This window comes from Brassica napus, chromosome A9 (genome assembly GCF_020379485.1).
Source record: "Brassica napus cultivar Da-Ae chromosome A9, Da-Ae, whole genome shotgun sequence".
Taxonomy (NCBI): Eukaryota; Viridiplantae; Streptophyta; class Magnoliopsida; order Brassicales; family Brassicaceae; genus Brassica; species Brassica napus.
Window position 1 is genome coordinate 898,093 of NC_063442.1, and position 18,375 is coordinate 916,467.

At 36.5% G+C, this 18,375-nt stretch overlaps 4 protein-coding genes and 1 long non-coding RNA gene across 8 annotated transcripts; 4 read left to right on the top strand and 1 right to left on the bottom strand.

The window, feature by feature from the left end:
- The first annotated feature begins 290 nt into the window (after positions 1 to 290).
- Positions 291 to 2,371, top strand: LOC125577653 (dof zinc finger protein DOF4.1-like). 2 transcript variants are annotated; one of them, XM_048739182.1, is made up of 2 exons: positions 291 to 439; positions 1,162 to 2,371. In XM_048739182.1, the coding sequence occupies exon 2, from the start codon at positions 1,194 to 1,196 to the stop codon at positions 2,088 to 2,090; it is 897 nt and encodes a 298-aa protein (XP_048595139.1). In that variant the 5' UTR covers positions 291 to 439; positions 1,162 to 1,193; the 3' UTR covers positions 2,091 to 2,371. The 2 variants fall into 2 exon arrangements, with proteins under 2 accessions (XP_048595139.1, XP_048595140.1); XM_048739183.1 differs by having other exon boundaries at positions 355 to 439; positions 1,104 to 2,371.
- Positions 2,372 to 4,825: 2,454 nt separating this feature from the next.
- LOC125577652 (aluminum-activated malate transporter 10-like) lies at positions 4,826 to 8,134 on the top strand. Its single transcript, XM_048739181.1, has 6 exons — positions 4,826 to 6,412; positions 6,544 to 6,681; positions 6,792 to 7,064; positions 7,155 to 7,276; positions 7,370 to 7,513; positions 7,587 to 8,134. The coding sequence occupies exons 1-6, from the start codon at positions 6,109 to 6,111 to the stop codon at positions 8,019 to 8,021; spliced, it is 1,416 nt and encodes a 471-aa protein (XP_048595138.1). The 5' UTR covers positions 4,826 to 6,108; the 3' UTR covers positions 8,022 to 8,134.
- Positions 8,118 to 9,492, bottom strand: LOC106436312 (protein LEAD-SENSITIVE 1). Its single transcript, XM_013877265.3, has 2 exons — positions 9,241 to 9,492; positions 8,118 to 8,915 (listed from the first exon to the last, which is right to left on the bottom strand). Exons 1-2 carry the CDS (start codon positions 9,332 to 9,334, stop codon positions 8,272 to 8,274), a joined length of 738 nt encoding a protein of 245 aa, XP_013732719.2. The 5' UTR covers positions 9,335 to 9,492; the 3' UTR covers positions 8,118 to 8,271.
- Positions 9,247 to 11,593, top strand: LOC111200461. The gene is made up of 4 exons (XR_007316052.1): positions 9,247 to 9,440; positions 9,528 to 11,124; positions 11,280 to 11,439; positions 11,537 to 11,593. It is a non-coding gene; the product is annotated as an uncharacterized LOC111200461 (long non-coding RNA).
- Positions 11,594 to 12,348: 755 nt separating this feature from the next.
- Positions 12,349 to 17,983, top strand: LOC106426649 (calcium-transporting ATPase 2, endoplasmic reticulum-type). 3 transcript variants are annotated; one of them, XM_048739179.1, is made up of 6 exons: positions 12,349 to 12,522; positions 13,304 to 14,806; positions 14,887 to 15,008; positions 15,644 to 16,306; positions 16,824 to 16,933; positions 17,053 to 17,983. In XM_048739179.1, the coding sequence occupies exons 2-6, from the start codon at positions 13,345 to 13,347 to the stop codon at positions 17,858 to 17,860; spliced, it is 3,165 nt and encodes a 1,054-aa protein (XP_048595136.1). In that variant the 5' UTR covers positions 12,349 to 12,522; positions 13,304 to 13,344; the 3' UTR covers positions 17,861 to 17,983. The 3 variants fall into 3 exon arrangements, with proteins under 3 accessions (XP_048595136.1, XP_048595135.1, XP_048595137.1); XM_048739178.1 differs by having other exon boundaries at positions 12,464 to 12,722; XM_048739180.1 differs by lacking the exon at positions 12,349 to 12,522 and adding an exon at positions 12,730 to 12,947.
- The last annotated feature ends 392 nt before the right edge of the window (positions 17,984 to 18,375 follow it).

Genomic DNA, 18,375 nt, shown 5'->3' on the forward strand with positions numbered 1-18,375 from the left:
ATGGTAGTGTCCCCCGGCTATAAATTTTTCCAGATCAGCGACTGCCTATCATGCCACAAAACTTTGCAAAATTTATGTTAGGTTTTACGTATTTTATCCCACAGAACTTTGCAGAATTTATGATAGGTTTTACGTATTTGTATAATTAATATTTTATTAATAATTAGTTGAAGGTCATTTTTGATTGTTATGTCACATAATTTATATAGTGAATTACTAGTTAGATGTATTCCCTCTATTATTATTATTTTTTTTTTTTGCTGCAAATGAAAACCAATGTATGATGCTAGTTAATCAACTACTTTAAAAAAAGGAGAAGAAAAAGACCAGTCAAAACAAACACACCACTAAGATGGCCATAAAAGTGAAACCCAAAACTTGTAAACTTTAGCCTCAAAAACATTCTCTCTCTAAGTCATCATCTCTTTGAACTTATCAGGTCAGTTCATCTTCTTCCCCTTTTTCTCCATCTCCTTGTATCTTCTGCAATTACTTTCTCTTTTCTTTTTAACTTTTTTTTTTGCTTTTTAGTTGATGTGTTTATTAGGGTTTTCTTTTTCGACTTTTCAAAGGTTTATATTCCACCTTCTAATTTCTTTGAATTTTTGTTCCTTTTTAAAAAGGATGTCTGGCTTTTTAGAGATCAGCTCCCTAATACCTTTTAATTAGTTGATCTGGAGACTATATATTGAAAAAGTATATGGTTCCTTCTATTGGTCTTGTAGCACTTTTCTTGCTCGATCATACGTTTAGAAAGTGATCGTTTGTTACCACTCTCAGATCCTCTATTGATTTAACCTACATCGTTTTATATATATTACATAGTTACATGAATATTTCTCTCTATATAGTTTTTTTGGTTCATATACTTGTTACTATGTTATTTCAATAAGTTTAAAAAATATATATTTATTGTATGTGCTTGTGATAGATTCCACTTTTGCGATCGTTTGTTCCCACTCTCTGAGATCCTCTATTGATTTAATCTACATCGTTTATATATATATAATATATATATATATATATGTATATTTGGTTCATATTTTTGTTACTATACATGTTTTTTTGATAAGTTAAAAAATTATGTGTGCTACTTGTGATAGGTTCCACTTTATGATCATGCTTTTATGTTATCACATGGATTGATCATATGTCTAACAGGGATTGTATAAATTATAAGTGAAGCACACAACATGGACCATCATCACTATACTCATCATGATCATGATCAATACCAACATCATCAAATGACTATTACTAACAATAATTCCTACAACACCATCATCACCACACCACCACCAAGAACAACAACAACAGTGGATTCAACAACAATGATAATGGATGCTGAAAAGAAGATGATGACGACGATGACCAGTAGGCCACAAGAACCAAGAAATTGTCCAAGATGCAACTCAAGCAACACCAAGTTCTGTTACTACAACAACTACAGCTTAGCACAGCCTAGGTACTTATGTAAGTCTTGTCGGAGATACTGGACTGAAGGTGGCTCTCTCCGTAACGTCCCCGTAGGCGGTGGTTCTAGAAAGAACAAGAAGCTTCCATTACTACAACCTAATTCCTCCTCTTCTTCTCCGGCCAAGAATCTCCCGGATCTCAACCCTCCTTTTGCCTTCACATCATCATCATCAACATCAACATCATCAAACCCTAGCAAGAGTACCCATCAAAATAATAATGACCTCAGCCTCTCCTTCTCCTATCCTACTATGCAAGAAAGAGCTCAAGGGCACTATGGTCACTTCATGGATCAAGCTATGTCAGGAGGGCAAAACTGTCTTTTCTCAGCTCCCATGGGAATGATTCAATTTCGTCAAGATTATGGTCATGACCACAACAAGACCGATATTGGGTTTTCATTAGATAGTAACAAGGTCGACTCCAATAATCAGAATAACTTCCTTGTTAATGGAGGAGGAAGTAAGTTGATGTTTCCATATGGAGATCGTGATGAACATCATCATGACCATGAGAGACACGATGATGGTAATAAGAAGAGAGAAAGTGGTTCAAGCAATGAGCTATGGAGTGGAATCATCCTAGGTGGTGATAGTGGTGGACCAACATGGTGATATTGAAGAATATTGTCAAAAGGAAAAAGACAATAAAGACAAAAACAAATAGTTTCGAGCAAAAATATGTGATTAGATTTTGGAGTTTTCAGACCCGGAAGAGTCGCCTTGGGAGGAGCATGATGATTCTTCTTTCTGCTTTTTAAAAATTCTTCTGTTCATTTTCTTTGTCTTATTGGGTTTTAGTTTGCTTCTCTTGAACCTTGAAAAACATATATATGTCTAATCCATAATTTTATAAATATGGTCTCTTCTATCAAATCCAAACTTTATATGACCAATGTTAATTCTATGTTCTTTTTAATTTAAAACGAATTAAAGATGAATTGATTAGTCTATATCAGTTAGGTTTCATTTTTATTTGCATGTGAATTTCATAATAATCATCAATACTACTTACTCAAAACTTGGGTTTTGTAGTTTTTATGGTGGTAAACTTTCTTTACAATAGTAATTTTAAGAACGTGAACAGATTTGGATATATTTAGATATATATTGTGAAATGTTTATTTCTATACTATTTAGTTTTCAGATCCTATGATTATGTGTTTAGGGACTTATGTGAGACCTAATCTCGAAAGCAAAGTCTAATTTGGAAACTAAGGAGACCCAAATTGTCCATGAAGGGAATTGCGTATTGAATACAACACACTGTGACAACAAATTAACATAACACTATTCCATTCACAGATGTGACATAGTATGCTTATTATAAGTTTATAACACTATTCTATTCACAAATATAACATAGTATTCTTATTATATTATTATTTTTGTAATGAAAACACATACACGACAATATACCTGCTCCAACTAAAGACTATTCCAATCACAAATCGTTTTCTCAAATACCCACTGAGATTCTATTTTTATTTGTTTTTATTCTCATGAGAAGACCGACGATGACTTCTGTCTTTGCATTTTTTTTTTGTCTTTGCTTTTTTTTACCAAATAGAAACACTAATAGATAAAATCCTGGAAATATTAGTCAAAAAAATCCTGGAAAGTGGAAATATTGATCATTTTGTTAGTTTAAGTGGTATCATTCTGAATTTGAAGTTGAAAATTATGATATATATATATTAATATATAAGTTCATCTTGAAAATGCTTTTTTTTTTGTTCAAATCTTGAAAATGCTTAAATTGTCTTATAATAGTCTATGTCTTTATCAATAATCTATATGTCTAAATAATAGTCTATACCTCAAATTAAGCATTTTAGACGCTAACTGTTACTCCCTCCGTTTTTTTTATATATGACGTTTTAGGATTGTGTACATAGATTAAGAAACATTTAATTTCTAAACAAAAACATTATTAATTGTTTACCTAACCATAATTTAACCAATAATAAAATATAAACTATAATATCATTAGTTATCTAACATTAATTAGTAATACATTTTACATAGAAAATTGAAAACGTCAAATAATTTGAAACAAAAAAATTCTTCTAAAACGTCATATATAAAAAAAACGGAGAGAGTATAAGATTACTATCCACTTAATGCCTAACATCTTTTTTACACTGAATATAACTAATTAAAATGCATAATACGAAACCTACAACCACCTTCGTACTTATTTAGTGATTGTAAGTTGTACCATTTACATGAATAATGTCAAAGTATACTGATCTGCCACCAACAGTAGGATTCATATATATCTCCACGAAAAGGATGGTGTTAAAAGATGCATGGACCTAAGTTACTTAACTAATAACACAAAATCATGCATAAATATTAGTAATGGTGCTACTAAGGTAGTAAGCGTAGCTTTTTTTTTTGTCACGATGGTAGTAAGAGTAGCCAAAGGTCCTTTCCCCCTGACTTGGCTCAAATGGGATTTTCGAAAATAAGTGGGCATTTGATTCTGTTGATCATGGGATGGATGGGATGTCACGAATCTGCTCATTACGGGCCTCAGGTTTGGGCTTTATGGCCTTCCTCTCAAACCATTACTTCACAATTACCTTTGAAAGGGAAGTGGCACTGGCTGGTTCGTCGCGTCGTCTCTCTAGAGTTTTAAGCTCTCCACCATGAAAACGCAGCAGAAGAACAACGATTTGTCAATCCATTACCCGAATACGCAACTCTCAATCCATTGCCTATCACAATATATCTCATAATCGATATCTTCTTGAGGCTGCCGTTGAAGTCAATAGCGACACGTACTAATACATACCAAACTATGCATGGACATAAAACATTTCTGGTGATATGTAACCCTACCACCAGACAAGTCTTGCATTTTCCCAAAGTGAAGACGAGGAGACTTGATGTGTGGAGTATGTTTGATTATGATCCGATTGATAAACAGTTCAAAGTATTGTGCATGACACGGTTAAGGAATGGAAGAGATTTTCAAGAGAGCATAAAGTTCTGACATTAGGAACTCAAAACCCGTCATGGAAAATGCTCGAGCGTTGCGTACGGCATTATGATTATTCACCACCTGAAGAGATATGCATCAATGGCGTTTTGATTATTTTTGCTTCTATGTTTTTAAATTTTTATTATGAAATCAAATCTAGATGTTTTACTTTTTGTTAATCACACTCTATAAAACTTCAACGTTCATTCACTTACATTTTAACAAACAAACAAACTATATTACTCGGTGCTAGTTTTGGATACTCAAAATAAATCCTGCAGAGTCTTAAATCAAGTAAGATTTGCATGGCAATGATTTAGATTATTTTTGGCGGATATACCAATTAGATCTTTTAAAAGAAATATTTCATTCATGACCTAATCCCAACACGATCGATATATGTATAAGCAAATTCGATAAGACAAAAGAAAGGAGTTTTTTTTTGTCAACAAAAGAAAAGGAGTTAATTAACCGCTCCTTTAGTCTTCTTGTCGCATCGCCAACAAAAGGTAATAAACTGAAGAGCACTTCACAAATAGTTTCACAAGACCCAATAGAGCAACCCGAAGTAGCCGATATTTTCTTCTTTGTATTCTTCGGTTAAGTTTAGACAATACAAATAATAACTATATAAAAATTAAATAAAAATCTTGATAAGTGATAATATATTTTAAGTACGTCCACTTAGGGCAAGATAATATTTTGATAAGGAACCAAACAATTGAATTGGGTCTATTTAATTTGACCTAAAATAAAGTTAGGTTATGTCATCTTTTCCCTCTATTTGGTTTGATATATATGTACCACACCCAAGGATTGTAACTTGTTATATACAATATTATTAAATTAAAGGTACTGCTGTAAGTCAAAACGTACCACTTGCATATAGTATCTTTGACATCAGTTATAGTGCATGTAATAGTAAATTCAAGTCGAGCTTCATTGCATGAAAGAAGAAACAAAAATAAGACAAATTATTAAATTAGTTTCGTGATACACGGTGAATTAACCAAATGCGAAAAGCTTTATTTGCGTAGGACCATCCCATCCACTTTTCATGTGTTTACTTGATGCGAAATCGTGTATGTAGTACGCATGCAATAAACACAAACACGCACACGTATCTTTGATATCACTTTATTAGTGGCTAGTGCATGCATGTTATAGTAATTTAATTTCATTCCACTAATTTATTTAATATATGCGTGTATGTGACTATGATAACACTGAGTACAAGTGAGGTAGTCAGGGTTTTGATACATAAACTCTTCGACTATCTTTTATATGTGCAAATTTTATGAATTGAAACTTCTTATAGCTTGTGACATTTAAATGTACTATTATGTACGAAGGTGTCAACGTCAGTACGTAGTTACGTACAAGTGCGATGACGACTCTGCAACTTTATAATTAGGCCACTCCATATCCAAGTGGAGAGAGTGATTAATGACATAAATAAATAGATAACGAATATTATTATTTCACTACTAAAAATGATTTCAAGAACATTGAACGTTAACTATCTGCCACCCTTATAATTTATATATATGTAACGCCCCAAATTGCATTGCTCAGCAAACGAAACATATTCATTCCACCCTATTTAGTTTAAAGTTTAAAATTCGGGTTCTCAGGTATAGTTACATGGCATCAAAAGTAGAACCAGGGAAGCTAGAGTGGAGGATAAGTGTTGACAATGAGACAACAAACAGACTAGTTCCTAAGTCAGGACCTAGTGAAAGGATCTTTCTTTGGCTAAAAGGGTTGATAATGAAGACTTGGAGGATTGGGGCAGATGATCCGGCCAAAGTGGTTCACTGTCTCAAAGTAGGACTTGCACTTTCATTAGTCTGTATCTTCTATTACATGAGACCTTTGTATGATGGAGTTGGAGGAAATGCTATGTGGGCTATCATGACCGTTGTTGTCGTCTTTGAGTCCAATGTTGGTAAGTAAACCAAACCTTAACTCAATGGTTTTCTTTTTTTTTTTTTGGTCAAAAACTTTATGGTTTTCAACTTTCTTCTATATGAAACTATGTTGACCTATATGTATATGTATCTCCTCCATGTACAACAGGAGCAACATTCTCCAAATGTGTGAACAGAGTGGTGGCAACTATATTAGCTGGATCACTAGGCATTGCTGTTCATTGGGTTGCAACTAAATCAGGAGAAGCTGAGATTTTTGTGATTGGATCCTCTGTTTTTCTCTTTGGTAATGGTCAAAACCCTAAAAATTAAGGATTTATCTTTCTTCACTTGCAAGTAACCAAAAAAAGAAACAATCTTTATTAAATTTTCTTTTGTGGGGTTTGATTCTTGCAGCTTTCACAGCTACTTACTCGCGGTTTGTGCCGTCATTCAAATCCAGATTCGACTATGGAGCAATGATCTTTATCCTCACATTCAGCCTTGTCTCAGTAGGGGGTTACCGAGTAGATAAGCTGGTTGATATGGCTCAGCAAAGAGTGTCAACCATTGCAGTTGGAACAACTATATGCATTATCATTACTATCTTCATATGTCCCATATGGTCAGGAACTCAGCTGCACCGTCTTGTTCAATGTAATTTTGTCAAACTTGCCGATTCATTAGATGGTAAGGGTATAAAAAGTTAGAAAACTTGTCACGCAAGGTTCTCTCATATTAGCTATATATCCGCGCTGATTATTATCATTAAAACTGCAGGCTGTGTGGCAGAGTACTTCAAGAAGAGAGACGTCTCGACGAATGAGAATGAAGATGAAACTAACATGAAGGTTCAAGGATTCAAATGTGTACTAAACTCTAAGGGAACAGAGGAAGCAATGGTAACTTCACATTATTTTGGGTGATAATGTAAAGTTTTTACCTTACTGATTTGCAGTTACTTATGGCTATTTTTTTTTGGTTAATCTCTTAAGGCGAATCTGGCCAGATGGGAACCTGCACATGGAAGCTTTAACTTCAGGCATCCATGGCAACAATATGTAAAGATAGGGGCTGCTATGCGCAGATGTGCTTATTGCCTGGAGAATCTTAGTATCTGCATGAACTATGAAACGGAGGTAACCCTTTCACATGTGTTATCATAGTTCAGACGCTGTGAAACTAAAACTAGTGTCTTCTGCTTTTCATCAGGTACCAGACCAAGTCAAGAAGCATTTCAGAGAAACTTGTATGAAACTCACCGCAGCTTCTTCAAAAATCTTGAGAGAATTAGCGGATATCTTGAAGAACACTAGAAGATCTTCAAAGATGGATTTTCTAGTGTTTGATATGAACTCAGCAGTACAAGAGCTTCAAGAGACCTTAAAAACTATCCCAATCCAAACCAACAAACCTGAAGAAGAAGAAGAAGTCCCATCTGATGAAGGTGAAGACAGAACCATACCGATGAGCCTACATGAAGTACTTCCAGTTGCCACTTTGGTTTCCTTGTTAATCGAAAACGCAGCTAGGATTCAAACAACTGTGGAAGCAGTGGATGTACTCGCAAATCTTGCAGATTTCAAACAAGACTCAAAAAAGAAAACTGGAGACAACAACACTAACCAACCACCACTAAGTTCTTAAATCACTTTCGATTACACTACATGAAGATCTTAAACCAAGTTTTCATGTATGTATACAAGCCTTTTAGGATATGGTTGTTTAAGGCCAAAAAGCAAGTTATAGAACTAAATCTTGATAATGAAATCTAGAGAATCCTTACATTGTCACCATAGAAAAAAAAAAAGATCATAGCTAAAAACATTGTCACCATAGTCTTCTTATGTACATGATAGAATCTATGTTCACTTGGAAACGCAAGACTCAAAAGCCTTCACCGTTTCTTGAGGGTTTTAATACCGAGGTTGAGAGCCAAATCCTCAACAGGAACCTTGATCACATCGGTTCTAACACCAATATCAGTAGCATACCTGCTCATACAATACATCCCAGCAGTGACTGTAGCCACACCAACAGGATTAGGAATCAACAACGTGAGAGGCGAAGAGAGGAGCGCAGCCAAAGGAGCGCCGAGAACGGAGCTGGCCTGACCGCTTCTTCCCACACCGTTCTTATCAAGAATGAGCAGTCCCGTCTTGCAGTAGAGAGCAAAGTCTTCGCAGTTGTTTTGGAAGACGTCGTAGTTGCCGAACCCGTTCTGGAGAAGGTGCATTGCTCTGTGGACGACTGTTTGAAAAGGGTCAGATGGAGCTGTAGTGCAGGTGCCGCCGCGGAGTCTAGTCAGGAACATGGATGAGCTGACACCGTAAGTAAAACGGTAGAGAGTGCCGTTCTTGAGGAAACAGTCGAGGCAAGAGAGGAGTACTCCGCTGTTTGGTTGTTTGAATCCACAGTCAGGGTATGTTGGGCAAGAAGAATCATTAACCTCTGAAGAAGCTGTAGAAGAAGAAGAAGAAGAAGCTTTCAAGCTTTGTTCAGGTTTGAAATGAACCACCTTACAACCACCAACAAACACACCTGTTGACAAAAGTCACTAAGATTGAAGATCAGTCTCATTCACAACCATTAAAGTCAATAACTTTGGTGGCTATGTGGAAAATTCACAAGCAAACAAGTTTGAAATGTCAACAAAAGCAATTTGCTATCATAAAGTCAATAACTTTGGCAAGAGGAAACCCTAATAACCACAACATCGAGTCAATTTCACTAATTAGCAGACAAAAGATCATAAAGTCAACAACTTTGGCTAGAGGTAACGCTAATAACCGCAATTGAGATGTCAATTTCACCAATTAAGAAGAACCCAAATCGAGGATGACTCTTGATGATGATGATTCATTACCGTGGTGAGAGTAGGCGAAGACGGCTCGGTAAGTGTAGATGTGATCACCAGGTTTAAGCTCGTCTCTGTCAACCTTATTCGTAATCAGATTCATTGCTTTCTTGCTCCCTTTGCTTTGCTTTGGAGTAGAGGAGGATGATGAGGAGATTCTGACGTCAGCGGCGGAGATTGTGATTTTGGGCGATCAAACGAAGCAGGAGGTTAGTTGAACAACCTCCGTTACGGAATATTTTTGACGGCGTTAACTTTTAGTGACTGACGAACTGATGATGACTGCTTGCTTGCAGGGGTAATATGGTAAATGTAGCATGCGTGTTTAATCGCCCTAGCGAGGCTTTTGCGATACGACGACGTAGGTGTTCATCTAGGATTCTAATTAAATTAATTTTGTTAATAATGATGGTGACAAAAAAACATACAGATAATATGGCGAATGATCGTGCTGGTTAAACAACAAACTGATTAATGAATATGTCTGTTTTATTAGTTTTTATGATTCTAGTGAAATAATGATACATGAAAATGAAATAATATTTTTCCTAACAACTTTTAAAAGAAGTTTGTAAGAAAGGTATGGTTACACGTCCCATATGAAAGATCTCTTAACATTGGACTCTGAATGGGCTTAAAGAGTACGTTTTACGGCCCAATAATCGAATAAGGCTTGAGTCAATCTCATTTGATTAATTAACCAACAGTCATTAACATTTTTAATTGATGGAATATGCATATCATTAATCAGGTTTTTACTTGTCTCATAGGAATATAACCGATCGAGTTTTATAGTATAATCAATAAATAATTGCACACTCTAAAAGTTATTTAAGCTATGTATGATTTGAGATAAACAAAAAAAAAAGAACTAAAAGCGTAGTGGAGCTAGAGGAGAACCAAATTCAATAATGAAAGAAACTTCGAGGAACCTCACTTTTTGTTATAACCAATGATTATATTTATTTAAAATCGAATATGCTAACAATTAATATGCTGAAACCAGGCCGCAGATCCTCAGACCACCATTATCCCAGGTCCTTAAGTGGAGTTTTTAAGAAAAGCAATGATTTAATTAAATCAAAATAAAAGAAAATCAATGTAACCGATCCTTAATACATAGTTTTGGTAATCGATCATAATGAAGTTTCTTAATACACGTGTCAGCGAACTGTGATTTAGGATTTTTATTTTTTTTTCTTTTCTTTCTTTCCTCTTCTCTCGTGTTTGGATTCGAAGAAGAAAAACACAGAGACGCCCGCTTGATCGCCGGCATTCTGTTTCTCTCCGGCCGCCGAGTCTTTCACCTTTCGTTGTAAACCGTAAGCTTTCTTCTTCTCCTTGAAAGGTTTATCTCTAGAGCATTATTGTCTTAGATACAAACCCTAAGTTCAAAGATTGGTCCTTTATTGAGTTTTCACCTTCTACCAGATGGTTAAGAGTCTCAATATCAAGGCCCTAGTTCAAAGATTGGCCCTTTATTGATGAAGAGTCTGTATATTTAAAGTGGCTTGACTTTGATTGATTATTGTTGTTGTTTAGTTTTTTAAGAACTTGTATGTTCCTGTCTTGATGGCTAAGGAAGTACAGTCTCAGAAACGGCATCGGAGAGAGGAGGCGTGAAGGGCTCGAGGTGGCGCTGGAGTTATGTCAAGGTTCCTTGGATTTTCGATCTTCTTCGAGTCCTTCTCCTCTTCCCCGGGGATCTTATCTTCTCCACCGTCGGAAATGTTGTTATGTTCTCTCTTCATCTTCTCTGTTTCACCCAATTGTGTTTTTTTTGCAACTTTATAAACTTTTTCTGTTGCTCTTGCTAATGTGATTGTTGAGGCTATGAAAGTTGACAGCTTGCACAGGCTATGCTCCTCTGTGGAACCTATTCTCCGTAGAGTTGTAAGTTCTGATTTTGTCTCTCTTTTGTTCTTGTCTAAATCAGACACCATCAACTATGCTTGGTTCTTGTTTAAATCACTATGATTGTAGTCTTATTGTCCGAAGGTGTATGATGCTTGTCATGTCTCAATGTTTTACTTTGTTTTTGTCTGAAGGTATGCACTCACTCATCTGAGATTGCTCAAACTGGCTGAAGATCCTGCTACTAGACCTGTTTTTGAAGTTCGTTGTGTCTCTGTAATCGGCTAAAAGCATCTGACACTTTATTTTGTTGCAGATTAACTACAGAATACGTTTGAGGATCGTGAGAATGAGGTATATACTTAACCTTTACATAATGACAAAAACTCTTTTTTCTCAGTTTGGCATTTCTTTTGAGCTAATAATTTTGACTTTGCTTTCAACATATCAGTGCTTGTTCTTGATAGAGCATTCTACCAAGCAAGAAACGAGGTGTTAGGATTCGTGGTATCATAATCTGAAACCCTTGAACCTCTTTATGTTTTGGTTTATTCATATCTCATGTGTGTTCAGTTAAATAATTCGATGGAGGTTTCAATGATTGAAGTTTGTTTTGCCAGGCTCGATTTAAAAGCTGGAACTTTTGATAAACTTGGTAGCCATGACGACATTGCTACATCTTGGTTCATCTAAAACTTATCTACTGTTTTCAACACTATTAAACTATTTTATCATCTTGGATTATGTTTTGTTGATTGTGATTGTGTACTTTGTTGATTGTGTAATGTGTTTTAAGAAACCTAAATTAAGAAACTCCCAATGTACCACAAAAATTAAAGATTTCTTAACTAAATTTCTTAACTAACTTTTATTATTAAATAAATCATTAAGAAACCCAAATGGGGTTATAGGGTTAATGATGCTCTCAGACAGCACTCCGACTGACAGATGTTCGCAGAGAAAATTAAAGACTCTTTAAAACAGTAAAGAACTTTTGTGTGTTTTCTCATTGGTTTATCTGTCTTATTAAAACCTTAAATCATTTGACTTTGCTTCTCTAATTAATTTAAAGAAACCAACGTTAATTTAATATAGTAATGTGAAAGCAAAATGGAACACACGACTGAGCCAGCCGTACGGGAAAGGCAAAGTCAAAGACGTAATAACGGTTTAAAAGAAAGGGTATTGTGGTAATTGTAAAAGAAGGAATGGTTAACGTTCCGTTTTCTTTTTGAACAGCGAATCCAAAGGGACCACCATCACCCACTAATACGGATACCAAACCTTCTCTTTTCTTTCTGGAAAGCAAACAAAACCACAAGAAGAAAGAAAGTAATATATTCAATTCAAATATATATATCAAACCAAGAAATAAAGTCAGAGAAAGAAACCAAAGACTTGTCCACACCACTCTCCTGTCTTGTTTCCTTGTTACTGGTACTTGCACGAATCCAAAACTTTGAGAATAAAAACTTGTGCTTTGTCTCCAAGCAAACTTTCGGTCAAAACCATATTCTATATTTGAATAGAGTTTTTCACTTTCGGTCAAGATCATATTTTTATATTTGAATTAGAGTTTCTCTTGTTCTTCAATTTTCAATGACCAAAGCTTTCACTTAGGTGTTACTGGTGTTTAGGTAAGAGTACTCTGTTTTTACATGCTCTCTGTCTCTCTCTTACTCTGTTTTTTTTTTGTTTCTGGTTTTGTATTATTCTCGATTCTGTACAGATCTTCCATTGATATCTTCTTCTGTTTTATAAAATGGACATTAAACCGTCACTACAATCTCTAAAGACGCTGACTTTACCTGTTGTCTGACTAAAATTTTGTTGCTTGGTTTGTAATTTTCTCCATGGTTTAGGTAAGAGAACTCTGTTTTTACATGCCCTGTCTCTCTCTCTCTCACTTATTTGTTCTTTACAGATCTCCATTGATCTCTTCTTCTGTTTTATAGAATAGACATTAAACCAATTTTTAACTGTTATTAGACTTAAATTTTATTGCTTGCTTTGTAATTTTCCTCAGGGTTTAGGTAAGATTGCTCTGATTTTACATGCTCTGTCTCTCTCTCTCTCTCATTTTCACTCTCTGTTTTTGGTTTATGGGTTTGTATTCTTCTACAGATCTTCCCTCTAACCGTCATTACAATCTCTCAAAACCGCAACTTTAACTGTTGTCTGACTAAAAGGTTGTTTCTTGGTTTGTAATGTTCTGCAGGGTTTTTGATAACTGTAGCTTCGTTCCCAAGCTTTTGAACAATGGAGGAGGAGAAGAAGTCGTTATCGCCGTGGTCGTGGTCCGTTGACCAATGTCTGAAAGAGTACAACACAACACTAGACAAGGGCTTAACCACCGAAGATGTCCAAACCCGCCGTGAGAAACACGGTTACAACGAGCTAGCCAAGGAGAAAGGCAAGCCCTTATGGCATCTCGTATTAGAACAGTTCGACGACACCCTCGTCAAGATTCTCCTCGGCGCAGCGTTCATCTCTTTCGTTTTAGCCTTTCTAGGAGAAGAACACGGCTCAGGCTCAGGTGCAGGGTTCGAGGCCTTTGTTGAGCCCTTTGTGATCGTTTTGATTCTGATCTTAAACGCTGTGGTTGGTGTCTGGCAAGAGAGCAATGCAGAGAAAGCGCTCGAGGCTCTTAAAGAGATGCAATGCGAATCCGCAAAGGTTATCAGAGACGGAGTTGTGTTGCCGAACATCCCAGCTAGAGAACTCGTTCCTGGAGACGTAGTCGAGTTACAAGTAGGAGATAAAGTCCCTGCTGATATGCGAGTCTCCGGTTTGAAAACATCGACGCTGAGAGTCGAGCAAAGCTCCTTAACCGGAGAGGCGATGCCGGTTTTAAAAGGAGCTAACCTTGTAGTCGTTAATGATTGCGAGCTCCAAGCAAAAGAGAACATGGTGTTCGCGGGAACGACCGTTGTCAATGGAAGCTGCGTTAGCATCGTCACCAGCATCGGTATGGATACGGAGATAGGCAAGATCCAGAAGCAGATCCACGAGGCGTCGCTCGAAGAGAGCGACACTCCTCTGAAGAAGAAGCTAGACGAGTTCGGGAGCAGATTGACTACTTCCATCTGCGTCGTCTGCGTCCTCGTCTGGATCATCAACTACAAGAACTTTGTCTCGTGGGACGCCACGGACGGTTCGTTCAAGTTTTCTTTCGAGAAATGCACTTACTACTTCAAAATCGCGGTGGCTCTCGCCGTGGCAGCGATCCCCGAGGGCTTACCCGCCGTGATCACGACGTGTTTAGCCCTGGGGACGAGGAAAATGGCGCAGAAGAACGCGATTGTTAGGAAGCTGCCGAGCGTGGAGACGCTCGGCTGCACGACTGTGATCTGTTCGGACAAGACAGGGACTTTGACTACGAACCAGATGTCTGCAACCGAGTTCTTCACTTTGGGCGGTAAAACAGCGGTCACTCGAGTCTTTTCGGTTGATGGTACTACTTATGATCCTAAAGATGGTGGGATTGTTGATTGGGGAGGTTACGAGATGGATGCTAACTTGCAAGCTGTTGCTGAGATATGTTCGGTTTGTAATGATGCTGGAGTGTTCTATGAAGGGAAGTTGTTTAGAGCAACAGGTTTGCCTACAGAAGCAGCTTTGAAGGTTCTTGTTGAGAAGATGGGTGTTCCAGAGGAGAAGAACGGTGAGAGTATCCAGGAAGCTACAAATGATTCAGACAATGGTAGCTCAGTGAAACTAGGTATGTCTCATTGTCTGATTGGTAAACGTTGTCTTGATTTGTTTATTGATCTTTTTTTTTTACCGTTCTTGGTGCACTAGCTTGCTGTGATTGGTGGAACAAAAGATCGAAAAGGCTTGCGACATTGGAGTTTGATCGTGTCCGTAAGTCAATGAGTGTTATCGTGCGTGAACCGAATGGACAAAACCGGCTTCTCGTTAAGGTAAACACAATCACTTCTTGTCCGTTCAAAGCTAAGAGAGTTTAATTGATTTTTTAAAAATTTATGTCGTTCTTTAAGTATTTTAAAGGATTTGTTGGAGATTTTAATATATTTGTCTAATTTTTATGTTTAAATAAATTTGCTAGAAACTAATTCTTTTAAATTCTATGAACTTTTGAATTTATACATTAAAATCGAAAAAAATACATTAAAATCGAATAAAAACTTGATTAATGAACATAATAAAAACAAAACCAATATATTATTATATAAATAGAAAGTTTTACGTAAGAAAAAATCAAATAAATATTTTTATAGTGAACTTTCCATTAAATTTCATTTTAATACAATTACTACAAAATCCACAAAAAATGAATCACACAAAAATTTAATAGAATTAGAGAATTGCTAAACCGAATGATTATAAATTTGAAGGAGTTTAAGAGAATAATTATAAATATTTAATCCAATAACATAATAACTTTTAAAACTGATGAATTAGATAATTGAATTATAGTAGAATTTAATGGAAACCTAAATTCCTTTAAATTCAGTCCAATTTCTAAATTCAATACCCCACATTAGTGTGTTAAGTTGAAAATTTCTGTGAGCGTTCTCTTTTTTTTTTTTTGCAGGGTGCAGCTGAGAGCATACTTGAGAGAAGTTCATACACACAGCTGGCTGATGGATCCCTTGTCGCTTTAGATGAATCTAGCAGAGACGTGATCCTCACGAAACATTCAGAAATGACTTCAAAAGGGTTAAGATGTTTAGGGTTAGCTTACAAAGACGAGCTAGGAGAGTTTTCAGATTACACTTCTGAATCACATCCTTCACACAAGAAGCTCTTAGACCCTTCTTCCTATTCAAGCATCGAGACAAACTTAATCTTTGTTGGAGTTGTTGGTCTCAGAGATCCTCCACGTGAAGAAGTTGGAAGAGCTATTGAAGACTGCAGAGAAGCTGGAATCAGAGTGATGGTGATCACTGGAGATAACAAATCAACGGCTGAAGCTATTTGCTGTGAGATTAGATTGTTCTCAGACAATGAAGATCTTTCTCAGAGTAGCTTCACTGGCAAAGAGTTCATGTCTCTTCCTGCTTCACGGCGGTCTGAGATACTTTCCAAACCTGGAGGGAAAGTGTTTTCAAGAGCTGAGCCAAGGCATAAGCAAGAGATCGTTAGGATGCTTAAGGATATGGGAGAGATCGTTGCCATGACTGGTGATGGTGTGAATGATGCTCCTGCTTTGAAACTAGCTGACATTGGTATCGCCATGGGAATCACTGGAACCGAGGTAAAGAAACTAACTAACTTAACTGTAATACAAAATTGAGAGTTCAAACTTACCATTCTTATTCATTCTGAGGGTGCATATTATGGTATTTACTAGGCATGCGGGTTCGGTTAGTGTGGATTATTCGGTTTGGGTAGTTAGTTTGGTTCGACGTAAATCTTATTGAATTAACCCAAAATAAAGTTTGGTTCAGTGTTTGGTTAATGCGGTTTATGAAAATTCTACTTAAGTTTTTTGATTTCGGTTAGATTTTAGTTTCATTTTGTTAAAATTTCGGATAAATTTGGTTATGTGGTTAAATTCGGTTAGTGCGATTCGAAATTTGGCTAGTGTAGTTTGGGTTTTTGGTATAGTTTGGTTATAATATGTTAACGGAATAACGCAGAACAGAAAATAATTTTTTTTAAACCTACCGAATCAAACCAAACTCCAAAATAGCAAAAATAATCGGTTCGGTTGCTGGTTCAGACAAAACTCTGAAGCCTAGTATTTACTGTATAATGTTGAACAATTTCAGGTTGCCAAAGAAGCTTCGGATATGGTTCTTGCAGATGATAACTTCAGTACTATTGTCTCAGCTGTAGCCGAGGGTCGGTCCATTTACAACAACATGAAAGCTTTTATCAGGTAAACAAAAGAGTCTTATATGCAAGTAACTGATCTTGTGGTAATACCTTTCTTCCTATGCAAGTAACTGATCTATGCAAGTAACTGATCTTGTGGTAATAAATGATTTTCATTTCAAGGTATATGATATCATCAAACGTTGGAGAAGTCATCTCCATCTTCTTAACCGCTGCATTGGGGATACCTGAATGTATGATACCGGTTCAACTTCTTTGGGTTAACCTTGTAACCGATGGTCCTCCAGCTACTGCCTTAGGCTTCAACCCAGCTGATATTGACATCATGAAGAAGCCGCCGCGCAAAAGTGATGATTGTCTCATTGATTCATGGGTTCTTATTCGGTATCTCGTGATTGGTTCTTACGTTGGAGTTGCAACCGTTGGCATCTTTGTCTTGTGGTACACGCAAGCTTCTTTCCTCGGGGTTAGCCTAATCACAGATGGACATACATTGGTTAGCTTCACTCAGTTACAGAATTGGTCTGAATGTTCTTCGTGGGGAACCAACTTCACGGCGTCTCCTTACACAATCGCTGGTGGGCTTAGGACAGTGGCGTTTGAGAACAACCCTTGTGATTACTTCACTCTAGGAAAAGTGAAACCAATGACTCTGTCTCTCTCTGTTCTTGTGGCAATTGAGATGTTTAATTCGTTGAACGCTTTGTCTGAAGACAACAGTCTCTTGAAGATGCCACCGTGGAGAAACCCTTGGCTTCTTGTGGCTATGACCGTCTCCTTTGGCCTTCATTGTGTTATCCTCTATGTTCCTTTCTTAGCTAATGTGTTTGGGATTGTGCCTTTGAGTTTCAGGGAATGGTTTGTGGTTATTCTTGTTTCTTTCCCTGTGATACTAATCGATGAAGGTCTTAAGTTCATTGGAAGATGGAGAAGACAAAGAATCAAGAACAAGATCAAGAAGACGATGTAAAAGTCTGATTAAACACACAAGACAGTAGTAACGTTTATATTTATTATTCTTTTCTGAAGACTTTGTATTTTGATGTAATCTCTATTACAATCTTTAGTTGATTTAACAAGTAATTTCTGACAAGTTTTGTCGTACCGACAACAAACTAGTTAATTACAGATTCTCTTGTAACCAACATCTTGCTTGACCAAGACCGTCGCGTCAAGTGTTTACCAAACTTACCCAAAAAATTTAATGGGCCTAAATTTATCACAAATGGGCTGGTGTTGGATTTTCGAAATAAAAGGTAACTATCAGCACACACACCTGATTCGTGGAAAGGCTTTTAAAAACAAAAGGGTTGGTGAATGTTAATAGTTAATACTTTTATTTGGTCTAACTAGAGCGGTAAAGAAGAAATGAATGCTTTAGAGTAATTTTTCTTGTCGGCGAATGTTTTTACGTCTCAAATCATAACAACAATTTTTTTTCATGGTATTCTCTTTCTGTTTCGTAATATAACTAGTTTTCGCTAA

Bases quoted from the DNA above. Each gene is read 5' to 3' on its own strand.
- LOC125577653 (XM_048739182.1), top strand. From the start codon at position 1,194: ATGGACCATCATCACTATACTCATCATGATCATGATCAATACCAACAT.
- LOC125577652 (XM_048739181.1), top strand. From the start codon at position 6,109: ATGGCATCAAAAGTAGAACCAGGGAAGCTAGAGTGGAGGATAAGTGTT. The intron at 6,413-6,543 runs GTAAGTAAACCA...CATGTACAACAG, and splicing joins CGTCTTTGAGTCCAATGTTG to GAGCAACATTCTCCAAATGT. The intron at 7,065-7,154 runs GTAAGGGTATAA...TTAAAACTGCAG, and splicing joins ACTTGCCGATTCATTAGATG to GCTGTGTGGCAGAGTACTTC.
- LOC106436312 (XM_013877265.3), bottom strand. From the start codon at position 9,334: ATGAATCTGATTACGAATAAGGTTGACAGAGACGAGCTTAAACCTGGT. The intron at 8,916-9,240 runs GTAATGAATCAT...TTTTGTCAACAG, and splicing joins CTTCGCCTACTCTCACCACG to GTGTGTTTGTTGGTGGTTGT.
- LOC106426649 (XM_048739179.1), top strand. From the start codon at position 13,345: ATGGAGGAGGAGAAGAAGTCGTTATCGCCGTGGTCGTGGTCCGTTGAC. The intron at 15,009-15,643 runs GTAAACACAATC...TTTTTTTTGCAG, and splicing joins AAAACCGGCTTCTCGTTAAG to GGTGCAGCTGAGAGCATACT. The intron at 16,307-16,823 runs GTAAAGAAACTA...GAACAATTTCAG, and splicing joins TGGGAATCACTGGAACCGAG to GTTGCCAAAGAAGCTTCGGA.